The sequence below is a fragment of the Giraffa tippelskirchi genome, chromosome 2 (assembly GCF_054371585.1).
Source record: "Giraffa tippelskirchi isolate mGirTip1 chromosome 2, T2T-mGirTip1v1.2.pri, whole genome shotgun sequence".
In the NCBI taxonomy this organism is placed as follows: Eukaryota; Metazoa; Chordata; class Mammalia; order Artiodactyla; family Giraffidae; genus Giraffa; species Giraffa tippelskirchi.
The window spans coordinates 151,577,622-151,604,657 of NC_137276.1; the positions used below are offsets into that span (position 1 = coordinate 151,577,622).

General features: G+C 40.9%; 1 protein-coding gene across 2 annotated transcripts in view; it reads right to left on the reverse strand.

Moving 5' to 3' along the window:
• Positions 1–957: 957 nt before the first annotated feature.
• LAMP3 (lysosome associated membrane protein 3) overlaps positions 958–27,036 on the reverse strand; it is a 31,326-nt gene continuing 5,247 nt past the window's right edge. Inside the window, exons 2-6 of one of the 2 annotated variants that reach the window (XM_081571157.1) lie at positions 24,846–25,588; positions 23,856–23,984; positions 14,106–14,163; positions 12,543–12,713; positions 958–2,753 (exon numbers count right to left, since the gene is read on the reverse strand). In XM_081571157.1, coding sequence (XP_081427283.1) covers positions 2,620–2,753; positions 12,543–12,713; positions 14,106–14,163; positions 23,856–23,984; positions 24,846–25,588 — 1,235 coding nt within the window. In that variant the 3' untranslated portion in view covers positions 958–2,619. Of the gene's footprint in view, positions 2,754–9,256; positions 10,052–12,542; positions 12,714–14,105; positions 14,164–23,855; positions 23,985–24,845; positions 25,589–27,036 lie in introns of those variants that run through there. The other variant, XM_081571156.1, reaches the window with a different exon arrangement.

Genomic DNA, 27,036 nt, shown 5'->3' on the forward strand with positions numbered 1-27,036 from the left:
ACAGCCCTGCTACTGTTACCCTTTGCATAGGTTACTATGAAACAACTTTTCTTGATGTATGTACTGGAATGTCTACACCTGAGTTTTCCCCCCAAAAGTAAACCAGTAATTTTGCCTTGACAGTGGGCATGGGGTAGACAGCATCCAAGAAAAGCTCCCTTGATTTCTACTTCTCCTGGTCTTCACTCCTACATTGTATTAATATCAGGGATAGTTGGTGTGACAACAGAATATAGCAGAAGTGATGGCATGTCACTTCTGTGACTAGGTGGTCAGTGTCTCTCTCTTGCATTGCTCTGGGGAAAGCCAGCTGCTATGTTGTGCACATGCCTATGGATATGCTGCCTGGTGTGAACTTTGAAGTGATCCTTCAGCTCCATTTGAACTTTCAGATGACTGCAGCTCTGGTCAACAGGTGAACTGCCACCTGGAGAGAGACACTGAGCCAGAACCACCCACCTAAGCTGCTCCAAGACTTCTGACTCTCAGAGATTGTGTGAGATAGTAAAAGTTTGCTGTTTTAACCTGCTAAGTTTCAGGGCAATTTGTTACATAGCTATAGATAACTAATACAAGACCTCTTCTTATGTATCTCAGCCCCTGCCAGACTGTCTGGCATTTAGGAAGTCCTTAATCAATGTTGGTTGGACGAACGAATGAATGAATGGTAAATTGTGGCAGCACTTAAATAAACCAGTAAATCAGTCAGGTAGTCTGGACTGAGAGTTGAGAAATTTAATTTGTATCTTCAATATGGTTTATCTTCTCAGAAATTCAGTTTCTCTCAAATAGGTCTTCATGTCTAGTAATAATGTGGCAATGGAGAATAGAACAAAATAAATTATTGCTAGGAAGATGATTTAACTTACTGATGGAAGCAACAACCTCCACTAAGGTTGCAAACAAAATTTTTAATAGCACAAAAACTGAATTATAAGAAATGGATGACATAAGTTAATCTCAAAAACAAGTTTTTATTACCAAAACTTTTAATACAATTCAATATTCTATTAAGACTGAAGTGAGGACTTTGCCAACAGTATTGAGACATAAGAGAGCAAATCAGGAAAGTGACTCTGTCCTCCAGGGTGACTTGAATTATTCCTTTACTAATGAATGCTAGGGGTGTGTGGTCTTTTCTGTTAGTATTCTGACTTAGTTCCTTTCTTTGGTAGTAAGAACAAAGAGGAATAAAATTCTTGGCTGCTCTACAGAATAAAATGAACTAGAGCAGAAAATGTGGCCATAAAACTGCAGAACAAGCAAGTTACCACAAGAGGGGGATCTACATTAAAGAAAGAAAAGTTGGTTAGCTATTAGATTTCTCATTCAAAGAAATAAAAATACCTTGAAAAGCTTACTTCATTTCTTCATCTTGAGACTCACAGCTTAACAATCCCATAAAAATGAGAAACAAATGTTTTACAGAGCCTCTCAATTTTCTTTGAGGGAGTAGAGAACTTCATTGAAGATAAGCTAATTTCATTTTCTATTAAGTCCTCTTTTCATATATTCTAATTGCTTGTCATTCTGGATAAAGTTATTTCCTCTGTAAAAGGGAGCACATACCTGTATGAGTCTTCGGGCAGCATTTAGTGTCATCGTTCTTGTAGGCAATTTGGTGTAGTGAAAAGACTGAGACCTTGGTCCCAGACCAGCAGGAGGTCAAATTCAAGCTCTGCTACTCGTTAGCTGGGTGACACTTACGTGGCTCTGCCACTTGTTAGCTAGGAGAGTTTACTCTATTTAAGTTGTGAAATTAAATAAGATGTATATAAACTGCTTAGCCTAGTGTCTGGCATATATGTGTTCAATAGCAAAGGGCCATTTATTAATGTTTCTTGTTTCTTATTTAATTCTGTTGTCTGTTGCCACCTAATTCTTAGTCTTTAGTGATTCTGGAGCAGGAGTCAAGGCAAAAATATAAGCTGATCTATCCCTCTTGGTGTCACATCAAATGTCTAGACCACCTATGATATACTGCTCTTTTTGAGGATTTTTAGGAAACATTTAAAGTGGAAAAGGAAGTAAGTCAATTGCCAGACACATGTACATCATACAAAACATAGTAAAAGTACTGAAAATATATTTTTTATGCAAAGCAGAAGCAGCTTTAAAAGTGGAAAAGATCAAGGATAAAATAAATTTCCCATGTGAACACAGGAAACATTAATTACAATTGGTTCTTTGGTTTATAATATGGAGCATATACCACCTTACATACATTATTAATTTAATGTATCTCTAATGTTCAGTTTCTCTCAAGTAGGTTTTCTTACCTAATAATAATGTGGCAATAGAGAATAGAACAAAATAAATTATTTCTAGGAAGATGATTTAACTTATTGATTCGATCAACAATAATAATTGACTGTGGTTAAAATATTTTCAATGAAACTAGAAATATCCTTAAGTAACTCACCAGATCTCTCATAAAGCAAACAAAAATATTTTTAAATTGATATGCTGCTTGAACTTACATCAGAAATGATTGTTTTTTGTGAAAGATGGTGGTTTACATGGTTGGAAGGATCCACACTCCAAGGGAAGTCCACAACATCCTGGAAACAATGAAAGAGTTCTCTAAACTCCACGCTTTTCTTTTCTCCTGGGCACCAGTTAGATTCTCTGGTATCCAGAATATTCACGCCTTAAACGGATTGCATAGACAATCAAACCCACAGCGAGGAGACCAACCACGATGGCCGCAATCACAGGAAGCACAATTGTGTAGTCAGATGAACATTCATCCACTAAAGGGAAAAACAAACACAATACAGTCAGTAAGGTTTGGTGAGGACTGACGAGAACGCAGGCTACAGAGTGAGGAGAATATGAGCCTTAGAGTCAGGCCTACATTTGACTTTTACTTCCACCACTAACTGTGTCAACCTGGGCAGGTTATTTAAACTTGCAATTTACTCATTTATAAAGGAAGCAAATAATATATAAAGTTTTGTTGAGAGATGCTGCTGCTGCTGCTGCTAAGTCACCTCAGTCGTGTCCGACTCTGTGCGACCCCATAGACGGCATCCCACCAGGCTGCCCCGTCCCTGGGATTCTCCAGACAAGAACACTGGAGTGGGTTGCCATTTCCTTCTCCAGTGCATGAAAGTGAAACTTGAAAGTGAAGTTGCTCAGTCGTGTCTGACTCTTAGCGACCCCATGGACTGCACCCTACCAGACACCTCCGTCCATGGGGTTTTCCAGGCAAGAGTACTGGAGTGGGGTGCCATTGCCTTCTCCAGTTGAGAGATGAAATAAGATAAACTTCTATTCTCAGCAATTAATAAATATTTAATAATTCTTAGTCCTGTTTTCTTCCAGATATTGCTCTTTGCAAAGTGGATGTGCTTACTTAAAATAGACTGTGTCACCATAAACATGATCTGTGGAAAACATGTGATGTTTCTCCACTTTATTAAACATGTTTGTCACACTTACAGTTCTTTCATTGCTTTTAGTGAGCAAAAACATTAGAAAATAGACCTATTTATGAGAGTTTAAAAGTGAAAGTGTGCAAATTTGTCAAAACTCTTTTGTTTTCTTTATTACATTAGAGAGTACTTATTCAGTTCATTTAAAATGTTATCAGTCTTAACTGGAGAAAGATGGAAGGTCCTGGGAATAAAAGGGAACTGAATTGAATACAAAAAAATGAAAAACTCTATCTATATCTTATTCAAGGATAGATGAGAGGATATATCCTTGAGGCCTTCCATGAGCCAATACTGAAATTGTGTTCTGCACCAATAATCACCATTAACCCAGTTCTCACCTGAGGTCCAAGAAAAAAGAATCAGGTGAGGCAGGGAAGAGGGAATGGTAATGAGACTCTGGGGAAAAAAACAAAATCCATACAAGATGGGAACTGTGCTTGTAGTATGCTATTTGATTTGACAGTGAAAAATATTTACACTATAATGATGCATACCTTATTGATTTAACAAAAAACAGTGATATAATCATAAAAAGGATGGCTTAAGAGTATGAAATCCTTATCTTCCATAGCAAGAGGTTTAAAGCTGATAAATTAAGAAATAGGATAAGCTTTTAATTATTTTTTTAGAGAATTATGGCGATAGTTACCATAAGAAACTGTTAAAGCTTGTTAAAGTGCTTTATCTCTTAGAGGAGGGACAAGAAAATGTCACTTTTCTTGAATCTTTTTGGGTATATGATAATTTTATTAGTTACATACTTGTTAAAATTATATAAAATTTTGTTACATTATATATAATATTGTACACATAAATATCTATAGATTTCTTATATAAGAAAGAACATAATGTAAGAAGTTAAAATAATTTGGAAAAAAATACAAAATTGTCAGATGTTGACCTTCAAGCCAGCTTTTTCACTCTCCTCTTTCACCCTCATCAAGATACTCCTCAGTTCCTGCTCACTTTCTGTCATTAGAGTGGTATCATCTCATATCTACTTTCCATATAGTTTTATACTATTTAATAGGACGTTGTTTAAACATCTTCAAAATACAGAAAAGTTAACAAAGAAACTAGTTTTCTAATCACCTTGTTTCTTTCACTTGAATTAATCACTATAAAACTTTGAGGCATTTGTTTCCTTTGCACATATGTGTGTATGCATGCATGTGCTCATGTGTATGCTTAAAGAAAAAGTACTGTATTTTTTAAAAATGATATATGCTCATTAAAAATAAGAAAAAGAACAATCTCCTGAAAACCACCTACCCAGAAATTATCATTGCTAAAACATGGACAGCATTATTGCAGGCTTCTTTCTTTACAACTATAAGAATAGATGGGTAGAAAAATAAATAGAAATAAATAAAATAAATTAAAAAATAAATAAAAATAAAATGGGATCATATAAAACCTATTTTAACCAAAATTGCTCATTGTAATGTAACTTGCCTTTCAGAAAAGAAAAAAATTAAAATTAGAGGAATTACTGTGCTTGAAATAAATTTATCTTTGTCATGGGAAATATTGTTACATAAAAGATGTCTTTAAGGTTCAAAAAAGATATAAAAATACACAAATAAAATAAATAAATATTATGAAATGCATTAAGAGGTTGTAGAATAGAGATGTGTTTTCTAAATTCTGTGTTTTCAATTTAGATATTATCTACTGATTCTGTTTTGAAAGGTTAGCACTAACAGGTTCCCTTCTATCTCTGTTCTTCCCAACTCAAATACTGAAGAGCCAACTATAAACATTTTTAAAAACATTGTTCAGATTTACAGTATTTCAATTCTATTTGATAACTATGATTTCTTTGGTTTCTAAAAATTTGTTTCAAATATAGAACATGTTCATGTTTTAAAGTCAAAACAATACAAAATGTTGTACATTGAGAAGTATCACTTCCACCTTTCTGCCATCTTACTGGTTCCCCTGTCAATATTAGATAACTACTTAGTTTCTTATGTATTTCCAATGTTTCAGATAGAAGCAAAAGTGAAAATATACTTTATTTCCCACTGTTCTCACTACTATGCATCATACATTTTTTATTTAATGATATATTTTGGATAAATTTTCTTATACATACATACACACACATGTATGTCATCTTTCTTTTTTTTTAATAACTGTATAGTATTCTGTTGTGGGATGTATCTGTCCTAGATTGATGGACCTTTGGTTGTTTTTAATCTTTTGATGTTATAAATAATGCTGTGATGAAAACCTTGTACATATATCATTTCATATATGAGAAAGAATGGTAAAATCTCAGATCCGTAACTGTTTAATGCTTTTTAAACTTAACTCTTCAAATAGATAAAACACATTTTAAAAAAACAAAACTGTGCTTTCTCTATTCCCGAGGGATGTTTGCTGATATCCTTAATGTGGCTTCTCTCTGACCAAATTTCATTGTCAAGCTGTATCTTTAAGGAGAGCTCATTGGGTGCTGTTTCCCTTGAATTACTTCATGTTTGAGGAAATCTGCCTATTAACTTTTTACTCAGATAATATCTCGGGGCTACACTTTCCGTTAGGATCTTGTAGACACTGGTCTATGTTTGCTGGCTTTAAATGTTATTGCAAAGAAATCTAAAGCCAGTTTCAAATTTCCCCCTTAATAAGTGATTTGCTTTTTTCAGGGGAAGGGGGAGTTTGTATGTCTAAAGAATTCTTTAGCTTTAAAGTTCTATGACTTACTTTGGATATAACATTAAACTTTCTGTATCAGACTTTTTTTTCTCCTGGGATACATCATGCACTTTCAATCTCCAACTTCAATTATTTCTTTTAAGGAAACCTATTACATCTTAAAAGATATCATCTTTTTATTTTTGAACTCTGTACCTCAGAGGCAGCAGTTATCCTTGCTTTAGATGATCAAAATACCTAGCAGCTTTCCTATAATATAAGCTTAATTTTTATCTGCATTAATTGATTATCTCAGTCTTTTTCCCTATGAAGATAATTCAGTTTTCAGCTCTACCTATTTTGTCTTTTACCTGTTTCCATTTAATATGTAAGTGTGTTACTTTGATGCTCAATTTGTTTTCTTAGGCGTTAAATGTCCTATTCACCTCACTCTTCCATTATAACTTCTCCTTTACAAGCCCTGGGGCTTCCCAGGTGTTGCTAGTGGTAAAGAATCCACCAGCCAATGCAGGAGACGCAAGAGGCACCAAAATTCAGGCACACCTTGATACACATTTGTTAATCAATGTTTGTTTTGTATATAATTCATATGTAATTCTTTATTCACATTATCATTGTGAAAACCTAGAAACAATAAAAATTCCCAGTAATAACAGAATAGTTATGTAAATTATCATATAACGTTGATAGCATACTCAGGATAGAAGCCACAGTAATGACACGTTGTACCGTTAGCAGCACAGAGAAATGCTTATGGAACCAGGTAAAAGGGATACCAAACCACATCCTCTGTGTGCTTCCAGTTTGTGAAACAGTGTTCTTGAGAAGGAAATACAGTTGACCCTTGAAGGATACCAGTTTGAACTGCACGGGTCTACTTATAGGCAGGTTCTTTTCAATATTAAATACTACAGTATTGCTCTATTGGGGATTGTTGGAGAATGCAAGTACAGAGGAAACCACCTAAACGGTGGGTCAATTCTGTTTTACACGCAGATTTTCAATTGTGGGAAGTTGGGCATCTCTAACTCCTGGCATCCTTCAAGGGTCAACCGTACATTAAAATTAACGATGAATAAGTTATCCCAGGTGCACGTTAGTGAAGGTTTCTACCATCTCTAAGTAGGTTGCAGAGAGAGGGGATAAATTTAGGAGTTCTCCATCAGCTGAAGGGAGAAACCCGGGTTGGAACCAGCTGGATGAGCAGGAAGCGGGAGAGCCTAAGGCAAGGGACCAGTGCAGCTAGGGAGGATCAGAGGCCCCCTGTGAGGCTTCCTGGAGTCCTTCATCGTCACAGCCTCATGCCCTCAGAGGGGACAAGCAGCCTCTGCAGTAACCTGTCAGCTCTAAGAGACAATGGAGGGAGCAAGAAGTGGAGGCAGGGCAGCCCCAGGGGATGGAGGAGGAGGCCACTTCCAGATGCCCTGTTTAGCACAGTCTCAATCCCAGTACCTTCCCCTGAAAGACCCTCCCGGGACATCACTGCAATAGTGGGCATCATGCAGCCAGGCATTTATTTACTAATTATTCAAATAAAACCTGTGTTCTTTGTTACTAGAATGTTAATTCAAAGCAGTTTTAAAGATCATAGGTGTGGGGAGGGGGGTTAGGGATAGATCACAGGAGTCTAAGCAGCAGCCATCACTCCGAAGAACTCATTGAATGTGGTAGAAAGAGAAATTAGACTCAAGTGAATTGCTTTACCTCTCTCTTTTTTATTTTAATTCGACTTTGTCTTCCATCTGCTGTGGGAGAGATTTCTATGCTAGAACCTTCCTTTAGTCATTCTACAGGGCGGTTAGTGGCATGTTGAATAAACAACCCGTGCTCTGCACTACAGGACCTAACAAGGACACTTGAGGTTGAACTGGAAACGGGAGTCTGGCGCAGGTACTGGCTGCTGCCTGCTGGAAGGAGGAGATTGAGACAGATGGCGTCTCTCCAAGGCCAAGTCCTTGCTGTTCAGCCCAAGTCACTGTGGGGAACACTGGGTCCTCATGTCCCAGGTTTGCATCAACACCTCCTATTGTAAGGAGGAGACAGGAACTCCTGACCCTCTCTTGGAGAGCTCTTGAAGCTGCGGTATACCCTCCCTACCCCCGTCATTTCTGAGAAAGTGCAGAGAGCTAAAACACCTCAAAGGAAAGCTGTACGTGTCCCAGATAAGTGGTGCTTATAGAGTGGTTGCCAACTTTCATAAACTTTCTGTTGAAACTAGTGAATGACACCTCTGGAAAATGTAGAAACACGACAACCGTTTCTGTTAGTAAAAGCAGTTAAAAATATCCAGAAGTCCATTAATCTCCCCTTTCTCTGAAATAACAACCCAGTTCTGCTATTAAATAGTCAGTGTAATAGAAAACTATGAATAACTTTCCGAGCCACATTTTGATAGAACTTTTCCTCTAGACACCAATCACTCCCAATCAGGACTTTCCTGGTTTACAATTTTTTTTTTTGGTAAATGTTTGCTAAAAAAGGAAAGTGAGTAATAATCTTGTTAGGGGAACCACTGATTAGAACTGCCACCTTGGCACCATAACAACCATTTGCTTGAGTTACTCTACAACAGGAGGACGTGGTAAGGACACGGAGGAACTAACAATCTACCACCAACTGGAAGAACTCAGGAAAGGTCAAAAGGAGACACCACATGTTCTACCAACCTCCCAGAATCCTTCTCACTGGAATCCATCTTGGCTGAGCAATGCGTGCACCACCAGGAAGGACCCTGAGTCAGAATGATTGGCCAGAGAAAACCCAGAAACTAATCTATCACCATAAAATCCAGGACTGTGAGCCACATGGCAGACTAGTTCTCCTAGCTTCCTTTACCCTCCTGCCCTCCACTGAGCGCCTCTTCCCAACAAAGTCTCTTGCTTTGTCAGCACACGTGTCTCCTTGAACAATTGATTTCTGAGTGTTAGATAAGAGCCCATTCTCCGGCTCTGGAAGGGATCCCCCTTCCTGTAACAATGGGTAGATCTCCCTCTTCTTGCCATTTCTGGTTGTTTAGATGCTTTGCCAACTTCCACCCCTTACAGTGGCCCAAGTTAACAAGTAAATCTACAAGGAGAGACTAAAATCAAAGAAAAATAGACAAAGCAGAAAGAAGATATTATGCAGATAGACAACAAATGAAGGTGAAGGAATTTGAGAACTAACATTTATTAAGACTCTTGTTTGCCAAGATCTTTCATATATCCTTTACATTAAAAAAAAGAAATGTTGGGATGTTTCTAGTTTTCTTTTTCTTTTTACTAATAATACATTTTAACAGTGTAGAATATGTCCTTTTAAAAATGATGGTCTATTAAGAACATTGGTAATTTAAGTAAACCAGGAGGTGGGCAAAATTCAGAAGTTTAAAATCACTTTAGAATTTACTTGGAACTGGATTGGTTTTTTAAAAGTAAAACAAAACGAAAGCCTAGAATTTGAGACTCTTTTAAGCCTATAAGAAAAATCAGTGCAGTTTGAATATGTCTTTGCCACAATTTTTCCTTTGGTGTTTTGCTTTCTGCATCTCACAGGACCCTGCTCACATCTATGCCTCTTGTCCCTATTTCTCCCAGCCAGATCTGTATTATCAAGTGTGGATGGAACTCAAGCCCATATGGCCTGGGAAGAAGTGGGGTGGGGGCTACCCATAGCTAGCTTTGACAGCCTTTGATGGAAAGCTGGTTTCCCAGTCAGATTGGGAGGGTGGGGCTGGCAACTAGAAAATGTGATCCCATCACTTCAGGCTAAACATGCAGCCAGCATTTCCAAGGCCTTAACATTTCACATTTTGAAGAAGGTGGGGCTTTACATGCGTTCATATCCTCTACTGGGCCTCTTTCTGGTCACCAGGCATGCTGTTAGCAAAACCGCAAGCAGTACTGCGATACTCAGACCCACGGCCACAGGGATTTCTCTCCTGTTTCTGTCACTGATGCATTCATCCGCTGCAATTGAAGTCAGAGTAACAGGTGTTACAGGCTGGCCACAACACTGGGAAGTGATACTGCCCCCACCTGCCTCGGCTTCACAGAGAAGAAAGAGAGATGGAAGTACTGGGCTAGTCCCTGCTGCCTCAGAGGCACAGACAGGTGAAGATGAGAAGGGGAGGGGTCCCTGCAACCCTCTGGAACTTGCAGTGCCCCTGACCACTTCAGGGGTACATTATACCACAGATCCCCGGGCCCCACACCCAAGCAATTTTGATTCAGTGGGTCAGACGTGGGGCCCAGGTGATTCTGACATGACTGGGAGGCAGATTCAATTTTGAGAAATACTGGCTAGGGCTAGAGGTCAGGATCAGAATTGTGTCTTGACTCTGGAGCCAGGGTAAGCCCAGGAGCCTTGTTTCCCAATGTCAAAATCTGCACCAAATCATGTGGCCAAAATATTCTATTTAAACTCTGTGCCTCTTGAAAGGGGCTGCCGGACAGCCCGGGCTCCTAACGCCTGAGAGGGCTTTTGCAGGCTCCCAGAGTTTAGAGAGAAGGGCTTGAGAAGGCAGGGCAAGAGCCTACTGTTTGAGATGACCATTCTCTTTGACAAGGCTGAGCGTTTACACTTGCGGGATTCCTCTCCAGTTCTCCGAGCCTCTGGTGAAGGGCCAGCCATCCGTCAGGGCTTCTCTGACCTCCTCCCCACAATGCTGTGTGCATCACACCGTCCTCTGCGCTCCCACAGCTCTTTGTACTTATACCTTTTATAACACCATACTGTACGGTAACTTTTTTTTTTTTTAACTGATTCCTTTACCCATCTTCTCTTATTCTTTGGTAGAAAATATTATTTACAGGATGACATACGACTTCACGCTTGAGCATCTTTAGTGAAATCTGAGGCACAAGGACTGGGAATAAGGAGCTGAGCTGAAGTAGGGATGGTGGAATGAACAAGAGAAATATTCTGGTGGTAGAACTGACAGGGTTTTGTGACAATTTATATGAGAGGGCAAGGGAGGGAGAGGAAAAAATGATAAGATAGCTTTCTACATCTCCTCGTGAGCACTGCTAATAGCAGGCCAGGTGTGCTGCTGAAAGGTTTTCATTTCTCACCTCTGCCACTAAGCGGTTTCCCAGACCTGCTCACTTCCTTCTATACGCAGGTTCTGAGGGGGAGGAAGAGCAAATGTGTGCACTGTTTTTAAGGCCACATGATTAAATATAGAGGTGTTTCAAGACTTCATAATGAATTTTTAAAAGAATTTTTCAAACTTGGTATTTTGATGCAAGATGACAGTGTAGGGGCAATACCTACTAGCAAATTTTAATATTTAATCTTAGACTTTGTACTGTAGTAAAGGTCCAGAATGAAGATAGAAATTGTAAGGACTCAGATGAAACCTACAGAAATCAGGGGATCCACGGCAAATAACACTTCACTACTTCCTTTATTAAATGATTTTACCAAGTGTTAATATATCAGGAGTTTTCTGCCCTCACATCTTCAACTTTACAGAGAAATCAGACTCACATTACAGCTAAATATCTAGCCAAGTCAATTTTTGATAGTTGAGAGGTGCTCATACGTCATTGACATATTATGAGAGAGATGTTTTAGAAGCTAAAGTTCAATTCCTGGCCATATATAGAAATCCTTGTAACACTGTTTTCCCAGTGGGGAGAAAAGGGCTTTTTTGGAAAGTTACCCTGGGCTGTCCCTGGTCTTCTTGCTACGACCTGCTTCCCTCTGTCGTGGTAAAAACCCAAAGCAGAAGTTGCATGAAAACTAAGACTAACTTTGAGGAAGCACTAGCTCGGTGGCACAGCTTAGATTTGAGAAGAGGAGGTCCAGCTGAGTGTATTTCTGTCTAGAATTATCACATCTTTTTCTTTTCCCTCTGTAAGTGGGAGAGAATCTATTCCAAAATCTTGAATTTTAGACATCACTCATATTCAGGATGTTTAAAGTGTTCTTCAAAGACACTTGAGTTTACCAGTACTCAGCAGCTTGCTCGGGGAGGTTACCGATGGCATTTTCTGAATTTTTGATTGATTATGTGCATGTGTGTATCAATGAGTCAGAATGTGTATTTTGGTCAGACAAGGAGAATGTAACCTACTACAGGAGGGTAGTGGACATGAGTGGGTTAAGACATGTAGGAATCCCTTTTCTACCCACCAGGAAAACAGTGTTACGAGGATTTCTACCTATGGGCAGGAATTGGATTTTAGTTTCTAAAACATCTCATAATAACTCAATGACATTAGGAGTACCTCTCAACTATCAAAAATAGATTTAGCTAGATTCTGAGGTTGGTATTGATTCACACAATAGGGGGAGGGTTGGCCAGAGAAACTTGACCCTGAGAGCTTGGTGGTGGAATCATACTGTTCCAGGATGTTCATGTGATTCTTGCTCCTTTGACAGCTTCAAACAAAAACAGCTTACAACTACCCCTGGTACACTTTCTCAGACGTGTATGCTTGTGACATAACTCACCATTTCCAAAGTGGTCATCTTCAAAATCAAAGGCTTGAAGTTGGACGTTCATTGTTTTCAGCTGAAGGTGGGTTGAGAGCTGGATGCTCTGTTCACTCACACACTTGAAGGAATGCCCGACCACAGTCTTGAACATCATCATCGCACGTTTCACTCCTTGGTAAACTTTCTCTGAAAACACGAAGGTGAGATAGAGACATGTAAGAATCCTGGCAAATAGCTGTTGAGCCCCAGCTGTTGCTTGGCGGCCCATGAAGCGTTAAATGGCCTTTCTTAAATGTGGCTTTCTGGAGTTCTGCCACCTTTGCCTCATGAAATCTCACCCAGGTGCTCTCTAGGGACTTTTTCCTGGTGCTCTGTTTGCAGTATTTGAGAGTCATCTCACTTACACTGGAATATGATAACGCTGAAATCAAAACTTTTGGGAATCTTTTCTTCAGTTATTTTAAATCATTGGGGGCAGAGCTGATGCAGACAATTGTTAATGCTTGGGCACACACACACAAAAAGTGCCCACAAAACTTCAGAAATAAAAGAAGTAAGGTTGTTCTCTGAGTCACAAATCACATGAACTCTTGACTAATAATTAATCAGAGCAGAGACATGCAAAGTTACCGAGTTGAGTATTTGCATATCATCACACTGAATGCATTAATTGAGCAAAAGGAAGGACTAGGCCCATCATTGGGAGGGGTTGTTGCATCATTCAGGGAAGCATGAAAAGGAAGAGGCTCATCTCCAGCCATCTGAGTGCTGATGGAGAGAGGGACCTACTCAAAGACTGGTGCTGTCTCATGCGGGTTACACCCTTTTCAAGGAGGTGAATGCTTAAGGCAAGTGGGGTTAAACATTTAAATCATATAATAACTCCACATGTTCTAATTCCACCTCCGCCAGGTACCTTTCTGAATATACTCGGTTTCCCAAATGGGAGACAATTCATTGACCAAGAGGACCTAACTCTCTGGTCCCCTTGCAGGTACAATAAGAAACAGTAGCATAATAAATGAACAGATTAGCATTCTGATTTTATACATCAGTTTATAACCTTGGTTTTACACCAGGCTCCGTGAAGAGACAGCTGCTATCTAAGGGTGTGCTAGGGGCTTCTGGGGCCAAGGACCAGACTATGAACCTCGGTGAATTCACCCACAGGCTGTTAGTGAGGCAGCCTGGAAGTTCCCTCGTCTTCTGCCACTGCAGGTGCATTCACCCATGTCTGAGATCACATCATACACTGAGGGTCAGCTCACAGGGTCTGGCACCGTGCAAGTATTGGTGTGCATTTTCCTGTTTAATTCCCACACTAATTTTCCAAGAGAGATATTCTGTCACCATTTACAGAGAAGGAAATAGAGGTGAAAACATTTGCCCCAAACCACACAGCTAATAAGTGGTATTTGGACTCAAGCTGTCCAATTCCAGAGCTTGTTATCTTCACTACTGTGCTATTGTATCTCTGCCTGTTTCTCAAATGCAGCATCACAGATTAGTGAGATGAAAAAGGAACTAACCAGAAACATAGCATCATCGCTGGTGGAACAGGCCTCTCCAACTACTTACCTGGATTTGAGACAGTCAAATAGGCTTCCACTTCACTGATATAATACAAGTTTTCATCCTGTAAAACAGTGGTGTGTCAATCTTTGGGTAATCTCTTTTTATGTTTATGACCCTAGTTTACAGACTGTTCAGGCAGCATTCCAGCTATTAAATCATTGATATGGGGGCTTGGGGTATGTTGTAATGGAACCATAATTGTGCTTCAAAACTTCCAAAAAAGTAAATACATCACACAGTAAATAAATGATAAGTAATGGCTTGCCCCTGGATGAAAATTTCCCTACATCTTGCTTGTTGCTAGAGCCTGAAATTCAAACTGCACTGGTAAAATCTGAGTCCCTTCAGCTGGGCCAAGTTTTCCCAGATAAAATGCAAATATATTTGGAAGGTGATTGGGTTGTGGGGTGAGGGGTAAACATTAAGCTCTTATTAGTAATTAGTATCTTAGGGTAGGGATTTAAATCGAGACCATTCATCCTTAAGGCTACTGTGGGTGGATTTGATGGGGTCCATAAAGCCCCTGGGAAAAATAGTGTATGTGAAATAGTGTATGTGTGTGGATTTTCATGGATAGGTTATCAATTACTTTAAACAGATTAATGGGTTCATATCTCCAAGCGGTTAGACAGAACCATGAAGGATTCTGGAAAGAAATGATTAACCTTGAGATTACTGACTGCTCCCTAGAAGAGGACCTCAGGCTGTTGTGTTCAGAATTAGACAGCATTTTATCCAGAGATTGTCTTTTTGGAAAAACAAACAAACCACCCCCCCACCCTATAGAATAGCCGTATAACTTCCTGAGAGACTCAGAGTATGAAACGTTGAAAGGAATTGAATTGAGATATGAAAGGGTACATTGGAAAAGAAGTTTTTATTTTTTAAAGTAGGTGATTTATGGTGTTACCACTTTTAAACATTCATTAGAAAACCATCCGCAAGTAAGAGTTGCCAAAAATGGTAAAGCAACCAAAATGAGAATCTGAAACAGAATTACTTTTAGTAGTCATCAAAGAAATTTGACAATAATAATCTTGACCACATTTAGTTCATTTACATATTATTTGTGGATGAAAATGATGATTCCTTACACAGTAAGGGTTCCAGAGTACAAATTGTTCCAGTAAGGTCACTGCTATTAATAATGCACTGAACTCTGGATCCTATGGTTCACTGAAGCACCTCCACACGCTGGCTTCTCACCTCGTGCCCACCGCTTCTTACCTCCTATGGAAGTCACCTCTGCCTTACACCTTATTTAATCCTCACAACAACTAGGAGAAGAGATGAAGGCTCAGTGACTTGGCAAAGGTCACAACTCTAATAATAGGTGGCAGGGAAGATATGACCCCAAGCTGCCTGGCTATCCTCTAACTTCTCTTATATCCACCCCAGACCAGGCAGTACTCCAGGTCCTGGGAGAAGAATAAGACCTAGATGATTCATTCAAGATGCTCAGTCTTGGGTCTCAAAGGCAAGTTGGACAATGTGCTTGGATCAGCCATTTTTTTAGAGAAAAACGACTGTGATCCAGGCGCTTCTTGAGTTGCTTTCAGATACAGTTTACTCAGGTTATTTTTCTTTTCCCCCTCTTGGCCACGCCGTGTGGCTTGTGGGATCTTAGTTCCCTGACCAGGGATTGAACCCAGGCCTTCAGCAGTGAAAGAGCAGAGTCCTAACCACTGGATTGCTAGGGAAGTCCCAGATTATTCTTTTATTTGGGGTCTCTTTTAGCCAAAGAGAGACCTGTACTACGTCAGGGCCACGGTCACTGTTGTAAGATCCCTGTCCCAACCTAAGGACAGAAAGAATCCTTTGAAGGGTTTTAAGCAGGGCAGTGATGTGAAGGGCTTTGTTTTTAGAAATTGGGCTGTAGCAAGAGACTGATTTAAGGAGCAGCAGAACAGTGGTGATGTCATTCTGAGCTCGGTGGGAGACCTCCTGGAGTTTCTCTCTCCTGTGGCAGCTCCTAGATCTATCCTCCTCGTAAGGAAAGGGGGCTTTGCATTTCTTTAAAGGCTTTACAGTTTCCTAAGTGCATTTTTCACCTTCTTGGATCCTTATAACAACCCCTCGAGGCAGCATAGTGTTCTTACCCCATTTTACAACTGAGAACAAAGAGGCTCAGAGGAGGCAGGAATCTACCTCTGATTCACATTGTAGGTGAGACAAAGGAAGATCTTGTCTATGGGATCTTGCTCAACATTTTCCTTTATGGGATATGGAGTTACAGAGAAAAAATTTGTTGTGTAAGAACTTCCTTTCACATTTCCTGAAATGAAGTTGCCTGTACATAATCATCTATAGGAAGCAAGACTGGCTATATAATTTGTGCGTGCATGCTCAGTTGCTCAATGTCTGACTCTTTGTGACCCCGTGGATTAAAGCCCACCCAGGCTCCTCTGCTCATGGAATTTTCCAGGCGATACTGGGGCGGGTTGCCATTTCCTCTTCAAGGGGATCTTCCTGACCCCAAGATCATACTTGCATCTCCAGCGTCTCATGCATTGGCAGGCAGATTCTTTACCACTGAGCCATTTAGGAAGCCCGTATAATTTGTGGGCCTAGTTCAAAATAAAAATGCAAGATCAAAAATCATTAAGGGACTTTTCTGGTGGTCCAGTGGTTAAGAATCTACCTTGCAATGCAGGGGGCGTGGGTTCAATCCCTGCTCCGGGAAGATCCCACATACTGCAGGGCAACTAAGCCCATGCACCACAACTACTGAGCCCACACGCTGGGCCTTCGAGCCACAACTACTGAGCTCATGAGTCGCAATTACTGAGCCCAGGCATTGCAACTACTGAAGCCCAAGCACTCTAGAGCCTGTGCTCCACAACAAGAAAGGTCATTGCAATGAGAAGCCAGAGCACCACAACTAGAGGGTAGCCCCTGCTTGCCAAAACTAGAGAAAGCCCTGGTACAGCAATGAAAACCCAGCACAGCTAATAAATGAATAAATAAAATTTAAAAAATCATTAAAAATTCCAAGAGGGGAGGTAAAGCATTAAAGCAAGCATGGGCCCTCCCAACTGCATGCCCTGATGGGAAAGGTTATTCCTGCTCCAGAAGAACTAGTGGTTTATGGGGCTAGGGCCCATGATGAGGCCCTCCAGAGCAGATGGCAGTGCCCACACTCACTGCAAGTTCATCTCATGATGTAATAGGACAGAGCCCCAAGCCTATATCCTTCTGTTTTGACTGAGTCAAAATTAGACAAATGTTGACAAAGCTACTGTCTATCTTCATGGTGAAGGAACAGCATGTGTTCAGCAAATTTGTATAAACAAAAGATCAGAGGAATGTTTAGTTTCCTTGAGATTTCAAGTTTTATATAATGTATGCTGCTGATATTGAATGAGTCTTATTTAGATCATGGTACCCACTTTTTCTGTGGAGTGGTGTTAAAGAAAATAACATTGTCTTTCATTTAAACTGGAGCAAAGCATTTCTTTTGAAAATTCAGAATTTGGCCTAATTTGAATGGCAACAGGGCTGAAGTTTATTCTATATGAGGGGTTGGAAAGTCGGTTTTTTTTTCTGCTGCAAAGAGCCATATGGTAAATATTTTAGGCTTTGTGGTTCTCTGTAGCAGCCACTCAACTCTACCATTCTAGCACAAAAGCAGCTGTAGATGACATATACTCAAATAAGTGTGGCCATATTCCAAAAATAAACTTCATTTATGGACACTAAAAATTTGAATCTTATATGATTTCCATGTGTCATAGAATTTTCATTTTCCCCCAACCATAAAAAATGTAAAAGTCATTCTTAGCTTGTGGACTGTACATTTTTTCAGTTGTGGGCTGGATTTGGTTGGAGGGGGGCATAGTTTGTTGACTCCGGGGCTACACCATCAGTAAAATACAAGGTTGCTGAATACATTGGTTGGTTATGAAATGTTAGAGTGATGAATCTCCTATTTGGGAGAATAAAGCCGTTGCTAAGAATTTTTAAATATGTCTTTGTTCCCATGTAACCTAGTTTGAGTTGTTGAATCTTTGTGAACATTCCAAACATTTAATTTTTTACTTACTCAATAGAAGAATGGGGACAATAGTAATAGGCAATAGTAATCCTCACATCTTAGGTTGATGTGAAAATTAAATGAAGGAATCATGTAAAAAACTGATCACAAAGTCTCCATTCAAATTTTAACTAGCATTGTTAACAAAAAGATTTTCCCTTCCCAGTAAACCTCTCTGGCTGAACTCAAAAGATAATTTTTATCTGTATCCTAGAGCTCAGATCCACCACCAACAGAAAGAGAGAATAAGCCAGTGAGCTAAGCTTAGCTAGCACTAGGGATTAAAGAACCTGGCTGAAACTTCAGCTCTCAGTGATGGGAACAGGGTGGATACAGAGAAGAGCAGTGGGGGTGCAGGGTAGGTTGAGAGCTTCAAGCAGGTGTTAACCCAAAGCCCAAGGGAAATGACATGCCACACATTATTCAATTTGTAATGTCTGCTTTCTCCTTTGTCACCCTTCAGTTTAGTCTCTGCCAGATGGTTTCTCATTTGGGGTTGAGGCTGAAGAATGACAAATATCTACCATGACAGATTCTTAAAGACAAAGTAAAAAGCCTGTGTGTACCTATCAGCATTGACAAAAGGGGGCCAAGGACTCCTAAGAGCCAAGTATGGTACTTTAGCACTTACAGCATGTCCATTTGAATGAACCATTTGCTAAAGAACCATCTTACTACTCAACCAATGGCTGCTGACAATGTGGCTCCTCACTGTCGGTGTCTCTGCAATATCTCATCAAAAAGAGAACTCTGCAGTATCTCATCAGAAAGATTTTAGCTCAAGGAACTTAAACATTCTCCTTAGCAAAGGACAGGGTCCAGAGAAAGCCAGTCTGTCAAGCCTGCCCAGGAAGGCAGCATGCCAATGACTGTGATGCCCAGGGTCCTCTCCTCAAGTTCTGCAAATTGTATCATGGGAGTTTCACAGTCACAGATGTTCAGGATGTGGACATCAATTAGGCTCCTTTTGCTCAATGTATGATTACCACAGGGACAGATGGGGGGATAGTTAGGGAGTTTGGGAATGACTTGTACTCACTACTATATTTAAAACAGATAACTAACAAGGATCTACTGTGTAGCATAGGGAATTCTGCTCATTATGTAATAACCTAAATGGGAAAAGAATTTGCAAAAGAAAAGATATATGTATGTGTACAACTGAATGCTTTTGCTGTACACTTGAAACTAACACAACATTGTTAATCAACTATACTCCAACATAAAATAAAAAGTTAAAAGGAAAAAAAAAGAAAGAAAGAAATCTCTACTCTGAATGTCACAAAAACTAAAGAGGCTGTTTACACAGAAGTGCTAATTTACTTTTTGACCCCTTGGATCAAAGTTCTCTGTGAAGTTTAGATTTGCTCCATATTGATTCATTCTTTCATCAAACATTTGGTAAAGATATACTGTGTATAAGAACCTCCTTGATGGCTCAGAGGGTAAAGAATCTGCCCACAACACAGGAGACACAAGTTTGATCCCTGGGTCAGGAAGATCCCCTGGAGGAGGAAATGGCAATCCACTCCAGTATTCTTGCCTGAAAAATCCCATGGACAGAGGAGTCTGGCGGGCTACAGTCCAAAGGGTTGCAAAGAGTTGGACAGGACTGAGTGACTAAGCATAAGCACACACTATATGTAAAGTCAGGGCTGAGCACTAAAGAGTATGAATAAGTAAAAATCTTGCCTTCAAGATGGCAAAATGTGTGGCAAGTGCATTAGTGGAGGTCAGGGGATATATGGAGGGTCCAGAAACCAAGAGAGGGAAGTGTCCCAGTTTATCTGGGATGGAGGTGGCGATTGAGGTGGGGAGACTTCCTAGGGTGAAGATGAATTGATATTCCATCTTAAAGGATGAATTAGGGGTGGGAGGGGCATTCCAGGCAGGGGGAACCCCACAAGGGAAAGCATGACAGGAATGGTGGGCCACCCACTTGGGAAGTTCTGAACAGCGCCCCCTGAGCGTGTTAACATATAAATGCTGATAACAGTTCTCAGGAAGCTGTAAACTAAGACAGCTCCTAATGCCCTGAAAGGCTTTGGGGAAACACCAGGTTGTTGGGCACTCTTCATTGTCCACACCTCGGTGGCTAACACTGTGTCGCCCTGGGACTCCTCCCTCTGGGTGCCTGGTTTCTTCCAGGTCCCAGAGTCAGTGCTGAAGGCTCACATTGCTCTTCCATCCAGGTGGATGAGAAAGGGATAGTACCGAGAACAGAAACATAAACTCTACACAGAGTTACTGAAAGATGTGTTGTTTTTAAAACAAACAATCCTGAGCAGGAAGGAAATTGTGGGTAGTAGAGGGTGAGAGGAGATACATTTATCTTGCAGCTGAAGAGTATGAACAACTCTCAGCATGTCACCTTAATCAAATGAGACATTGACATGGAAAGGTTTTCAGTTCTTTAAAAAGCAAAACAGAGAGAAATGAGAAAGGAAAATCACCTGTCCTGACCCTATAAGGGCCAGATGCCCTGCTCAGCTCTTTCACATACACCAGTCCAATTCATCCTCATAGCAGCCCCATCTTGAGAAAACATGCTCAGAGAGACAGCTGTTGACTTGTCCGTGGTCACACAAAAAAGATACAGATAAGTAAAGTCTTGACTGAACAACATCAACAACAACTTCCGGAGGGAAGTTTTTCTTTATGTTTCTGTAGCTGGCAGTGTTCAATTTTAAAAATTACGAGTTATTGTATACGATTTGAAACCTCAAACTATTACTTATATTTCTTTTATTTCTCCCATTATGTCTAGCTCAGTGTTGGGGACAAAATAGGTGCTCGGTAAATTCTTATTATTGATAAACTGGCTGAAAAATCAGTCTTGCTAATCAGCATCTATTTATTATCCTACAACTTGGTTCTCCTTTATAACATCTATTTATGGATGTGAGAGTTGAACCATAAAGAAGGCTGAGCACCAAAGCATTAATGCTTTTGAACTGTGGTGTTGGAGAAGACTCTTGAGAGTCCCTTGGACTGCAAGGAGATCCAACCAGTCAATTCTAAAGGAAATCAGTCCTGAATATTCATTGGAAGGACTGATGCTGAAGCTGAAGCTCAATACTCCAGCCACCTGATGCAAAGAACTGACTCATTGGGAAAGACCCTGATGCTGGGAAAGATTGAAGGCAGGAAGAGAAGGGGATGACAGAGGACGAGATGGTTAAATGGCATCACTGGCTCGATGGAAATGAGTTTGAGCAAACTCCAGGATATGCTGAAGGACAGGGAGGGAAGCCTGGCATGCTACAGTCCATGGGGTCACAAAGAGTCGGACACGATTGAGCAATTGAACAACAAAAATGTTATAACTAACATGTATTCCTATTTTTTTAAGGCTCTCTTTTTCTCTAGCACACTGGTTCTCAATCTGGGGTGGTTTTGCCCCTTGGGGGACATTTAGCAATATCTGGAGGCATTTTGGATTGTCACAGCTGGGGTGAGGTGTTGCTACTGGCATTTAGTAGGTGTCAGCCAGGGATGTTACTCAACAATCCACAAAGCACAGGACAGCCCCCACTGCAAAGATTCATCTATATTAACCCAAGTGTTAATACTGCTGCTGTTGAGAAGCACTGGCATAGAGGGTAGCAACAAGTGAAAAGTGACTGAACTGTTGAGCACATTTCTCTTGCAGAAGAATCTAGACTTTCCTGCCTAAAGACATTTCACATAGTTCACCTGTTAGGGCAGAAGGCACAGTGTCAGGGTCCTGAGGCCAAAACACAGGCCTACAACTGTGTTTCGTTGGGTCAACAGTGTTCAGTTTTTTTAAAAATGTGTTGTTAACTTAAAAAGTCATGTGCTTTTATTAAAAGATCTGGATCTCTGCCTTCTCTTGAACACTGGCAACACTAGTCTCTCATTACCACCTGATAGAGATGCTATGTAAAATATTTAACTGGCACAGTAGAGTGGTGGCCATTCAGGACACCTCACCATCCAGAATGAACACTCACCATAAAAGACAGTGACAGTCCCCAGGGCTAGATGCCAGCCCTGCCACCAGCCTCCCCAGCTCTGGCTGTCCCCTCTGGGGAGGACCGGAGCTCCTGACCCATCCTTCTCATCCCCTCACTACTGAGGCTGCTGCTTGTCACCTCACACATACTCTAACATTTTTCTTATACAGATCTAATGGAAAAATGAAGCCTTCACCAAAAGTGGGAAAATAAAAAAATAAAGATTGCCTGTTTCAAGACAAAAGATATTTTTGCTTTTTCACTACTTCAACTACTTCACAACTAAGACTAAACATACATTAAGGTCTATGCTTAGCCCCTGTAATATTGAGATATGTGGCCACCATTTTGGCTGAAACAACTTCTCTTTTAAAATGCAGAAACTAGGACTTCCCTGGTGGTCCAGTGGTAAAGACTCTGCACTCCCAATGCACGGGGACCTGGTTTGATCCCTGGTGGGGGAACTAGGTCCCACACACCACAGCTAGAAGTTTACTGGCTGAAACCAAAGATCCCGCATACCACAATTAAGACCCAGCACAGCCAAATAATTTTTTTTCAAATGCAGAAAGTCTCCAGAAGGCTAAGACTGGTGGGAACTTTTACTTTCTTTGGGACTCTCTGTCTTCTCCGGGGGCATAGCTAAGGCTGGTTTACCAATGCCATTTCTAATTCTCCCAAGGGTCCCACTAAGTAGCTATAACTAGTTCCATTTTATAGACAAGGAAATATGCCCCAAAGTAGTCCAAGGTCATGCAGCTAATAAGTTTTATGACTGAAAGTCAATCTTGATTTGTCCGATCCCAAAGTCTGTGCTCATTGCTCTCTAAGATCTGCTAACCAAGACCCTCTAACTTCAGGGGTCAGTTAGACAGGTAAGAAAGAGATCTGCACCAAGTCCCAGCTGCTAGGATCCTCTCGGCCTCTGAGACACCTGGGGGCAATCAGAAAGAGTCTCTCCCTTGAGAGGGAGAACAACAATCACTGTGTTCCCAAGACATTTGCCCATTTCAGTCACTGTGACCATAGCTACTAGCTAGTGCACATCCACTTTCTATGTATTGGATCAAGCTCTTTACAGGAGTGATCTTTAATTCTTTTCTACCATTTTTCGAATGATAAGAAAATAAAACAAAAAATTCAAACAGATTAAGTTGCCTGCCTGATATCAAAAGAAGAATAGTAACAGAGTCAAACTGGTAGGCAAGACTCTGACCTCATGACCATACTCTTCCACTATATCTGTTGTCTACTCCCTCCCAGGACATGGCCTGGAAAACCCAGCTCCTGGTTAGTCCCTGAATTTTGCCTTCTATGACGTTTGACTTTGGTGTTAGAGTAATACTGCTTTTTGTGCCCACTGGAAATTTCTGTGGGTCTGTTCATTGGTACAACTTCCTCCTTTGGGTGATTTGCATAGAGCACTGTGGTCAGGTTCCCTGAGGCCAAGTTCCCGCTGAGGCCAAGTCCCCCCCAAGAGGCATCAAAGCCCTTCTTGGGCTGCACAGAGGAGGCTGAAGGAAAGGAAGAGAACAAACAGAAGATGTCGACACTTGCCTCCCCTCCATCTCCATGACCCTCGTTCTTATCAGAGAACATCTCAAAAGGCTTTGATGTCTATTTCCTCTGGAATTTAAAGTGAAGTGTGGGATTGCACCACTGGCCCTGGAGGGGAGAGGGGGGGCTGGGAGTGGGCAGGGAAAGCCACGCTAGAGCCTGTTCGTGTAAGGGGCTCAGCCTCACCTTGGTAAATGTGAGATTCACAAAGCCACCCTGGAAATTCAAAAGGAGGTTGGATTTTCGGGAGCCACAGTTTCCAGAGGCTTGAGTTGCATTGGGGTCGATGTTGAAGTATTTCTGAGGTGAAAAGACCTAAACCAAATAAAATAGATGGGCTCAGTGAAGAGAACAGTCTAGTTGGGAGACCAGAAACACAGGGTAGAAAGGAATCTGAAACTCAAGGCTAGTGGGTGTTCACTGGGGAATTTCAAAGTCCCTGGAAGACACCTCTCAGTTCCAATCTGTTTAAGATTTTTTTTAGTGAAAGAGTGCTCTCACAGTGAGGAGTTCCTTGAGAGATAATTTGTGGCAGCTATATTCTTGATAAACTGTGTGAAATTTAATTTTTGTTCAATCAAACATGCTGGGCACTACAGGAAAGGTTTTGCTGTCTAATGAACTTCTGTTTCAAATAAAATAGTTTGGAAGTTTTACTTGCAATCACAAAAATGGTGCAAAATAGGAAGAATTTTTACAGTGATTCTTTCAGTAAATCAAATAATTTTAACCCCTGACCCCCAACAACTCCAACCAATCTTCTCATTAATCTGGATTTTTCATATTAATGTCACAGGTGGTTGGAACAACCATTGAATGCAAACCTCTCATTTCACAGGAAAGTTGTTGAGGCTTGGAAGTCATCCAGAGGGACAGGGCCAGGCTGGGGTCAATGCTGGACATACCCCACACTCTGCCCATGCTGCCTAAAAGTGAGGAATGTAAATATTTAAAATTTTGGTGTGTGCTTTCCTTTGTTCATACAGTCACTATCAGTGTCTATTTTTATAGGTATTCTAAAACAGGTTCTCTTAGTAGAGGACCTTGGACAAACAGGAGCTCGCAAGTATCTATTTCATTATAAGATACAGGATGCAGGGAAATGTTCATTTTTAGCAAGGCACCCTCACTCAAACTTTTTGAAGCTGTTGTTATGGTCCTATGGCCCCGACTTACCGATACCATGTCTTGAACCGTCAGCTGTATCCCCATTTCTGCTTTGATACACAGCTTGCTTCCATTGAGAACTTGATAAATTCCCGTCTTGGGTGACAATGGCTGTGGTGCAAGGGTGGGCTTGGGAGCTATGGTGGCAGGTGAGGCTGTGTGGGTAGTGTTGTATGCGGCTGTGGTTGGCCCTGAGGTGTGGGTGGGTTGAGTAGGTTTCTGACTGGTTGTGATGTTGTGTGGTGAGGTGGACAAAGTTGCTGGAAGGGTGGTCTGGTTACTGAGTTGGGTGGTTTTCCCAGTTGTGTGGCTGGCAGTCGATGGCCTGTTTCCAGTGGTGTGAGTTGGTGGGTTGATGGTGGCTGGTGGTGAATTGGGACCTACACTGAGGCCAACTGTAGCCTTGGTGACTGGAAAAGTCACATGTGACTTGTTGGGTGTGGCCAGGGTTGTGACTAGGGTGTGGGTTGTTGGACTGGTTGGTAGGGTGCTCTTTTTAGTTACTGGGGAAGTTGTTGCTAGAACTTCTATGGTTTTGTTTGTGGTTAGGGTCTCAGAATTGGATGTTTTGGCAACTGTCTGAGAGTTGACATGACCATCTGTTGATCTTGCTGCTGCAGTTGTGTGAGGCACGTGGTTAGTTGGTTGGAAGAGAGAAGGTTTTACTGTGGCCTGTCCTGTTGTAGGTGAAGAATAACCTGTGATTTCTGGAAACATTATTGCTTTTATGTGACTGTCATAATACCAAATTGCTGCAAATTAGAAAACAAAATGTTAATATACCAACTAATAGCTCACATTTGTTAGTCCCTCCCCACTCCCACTTTAATGTTTCATTAAAATTAACATGCATTTTTTAGATCTGGGGAAAATTTACAAGGGTAGAATGGTGAAGTGAAGATCACTCAAAATTCTTCCACGAGGTCACAATTTTAACATTTTGGTTGCACCCATGTTTTCACAGGGTTGTGATAATACTGGGGTTTTTGAAGCAAGGATATCAAAGTGGTTTGCCATTCCCTTCTCCAGTGGATCGCATTTTGTCAAAACTCTCCACCATGACCCGTCCATCTTGGGTGGCCCAGTATGGCATGGCTCATAGCTTCATTGAGTTACACAAGGCTGTCATCCATGATTGTACTGGAGATATTCTTTCCTTTTGTCTGTACAGGGTGTGGTACTGACACCCCAGAGAGCATGCTCAGCTAGATATCTAAGTGTCATTGTCACTTCATCTTCCATCTTCAGACACAAATCCAGACAGTTCCTGGGCAGAGTGTATTCCTGGGTAGGATACTGCTGGGATGATCTCACAGAGCTGGGGCAGCTTGAATAACAGGAAAAAAGATTTGCATAGACTTATACAGTTTTCATAGAATCATATAATCCCAGGCTTGAAAGGGACCTTAAAGATTATCTAATACAAACCCTAATCTAATGTGTGAATTTTACTGTTGAATATTTTGTCATGTGTTCAGCCAATCAATGCATAATTACCTCCAGTGACAAGAGACTCGGTTCCCTTCCATTTTCTATTTTGCCATCAGATTTCTAACTGTAGCCCAATTTCTATCATTCCCTTATTTAACCTTTAGAGTGGCCCAGTCTTTTCCAGCCAAGAAATTAAATTAACCCATGAAGGCTCTGATATATCTGGTGTGTGTGTCCTTCACAGTTTGGCTTAAATGTTGGCTCCTTAAAGAGTCTTCCCTGCCCTCCCCACATAGAACAGCTCCCCATCCCCACAATTCTCGATCATAGTGTTATTTTCATTGCCCTCACTGCACTAATCACCACTTGTAATGATATAAAGGGATGGCACTCAAATATTTAACAATCAGCCTAGCCAGACAATGTGTACCAGCCCTGATTATATATTTATAGATTGTGTATCTCTCCCACTAGATTAAAGGCAACCACAAGGTAGGAGCTGTGGGGTTTTTTTTCCACCACCATGGCTTGTGCATTGAAGGTATTCAGTGGTTACAGAATGAATGAATAAATAACTGAATGTGTAAGTGGCAGTTATAACACTGTAGACCTCCTAGGATTATTCATATATTTATTTGGCTGCTTTGGCTCTTAGTTGTGGCACCCCATCTTGGTTTCCCAGCCAGGGATCAAAATCACATCCCCTGCCTTGCAAAGTGGACTCTTAACCACTGGATCACCCTCCTCCTATGATTATTAGAAGGCTCAA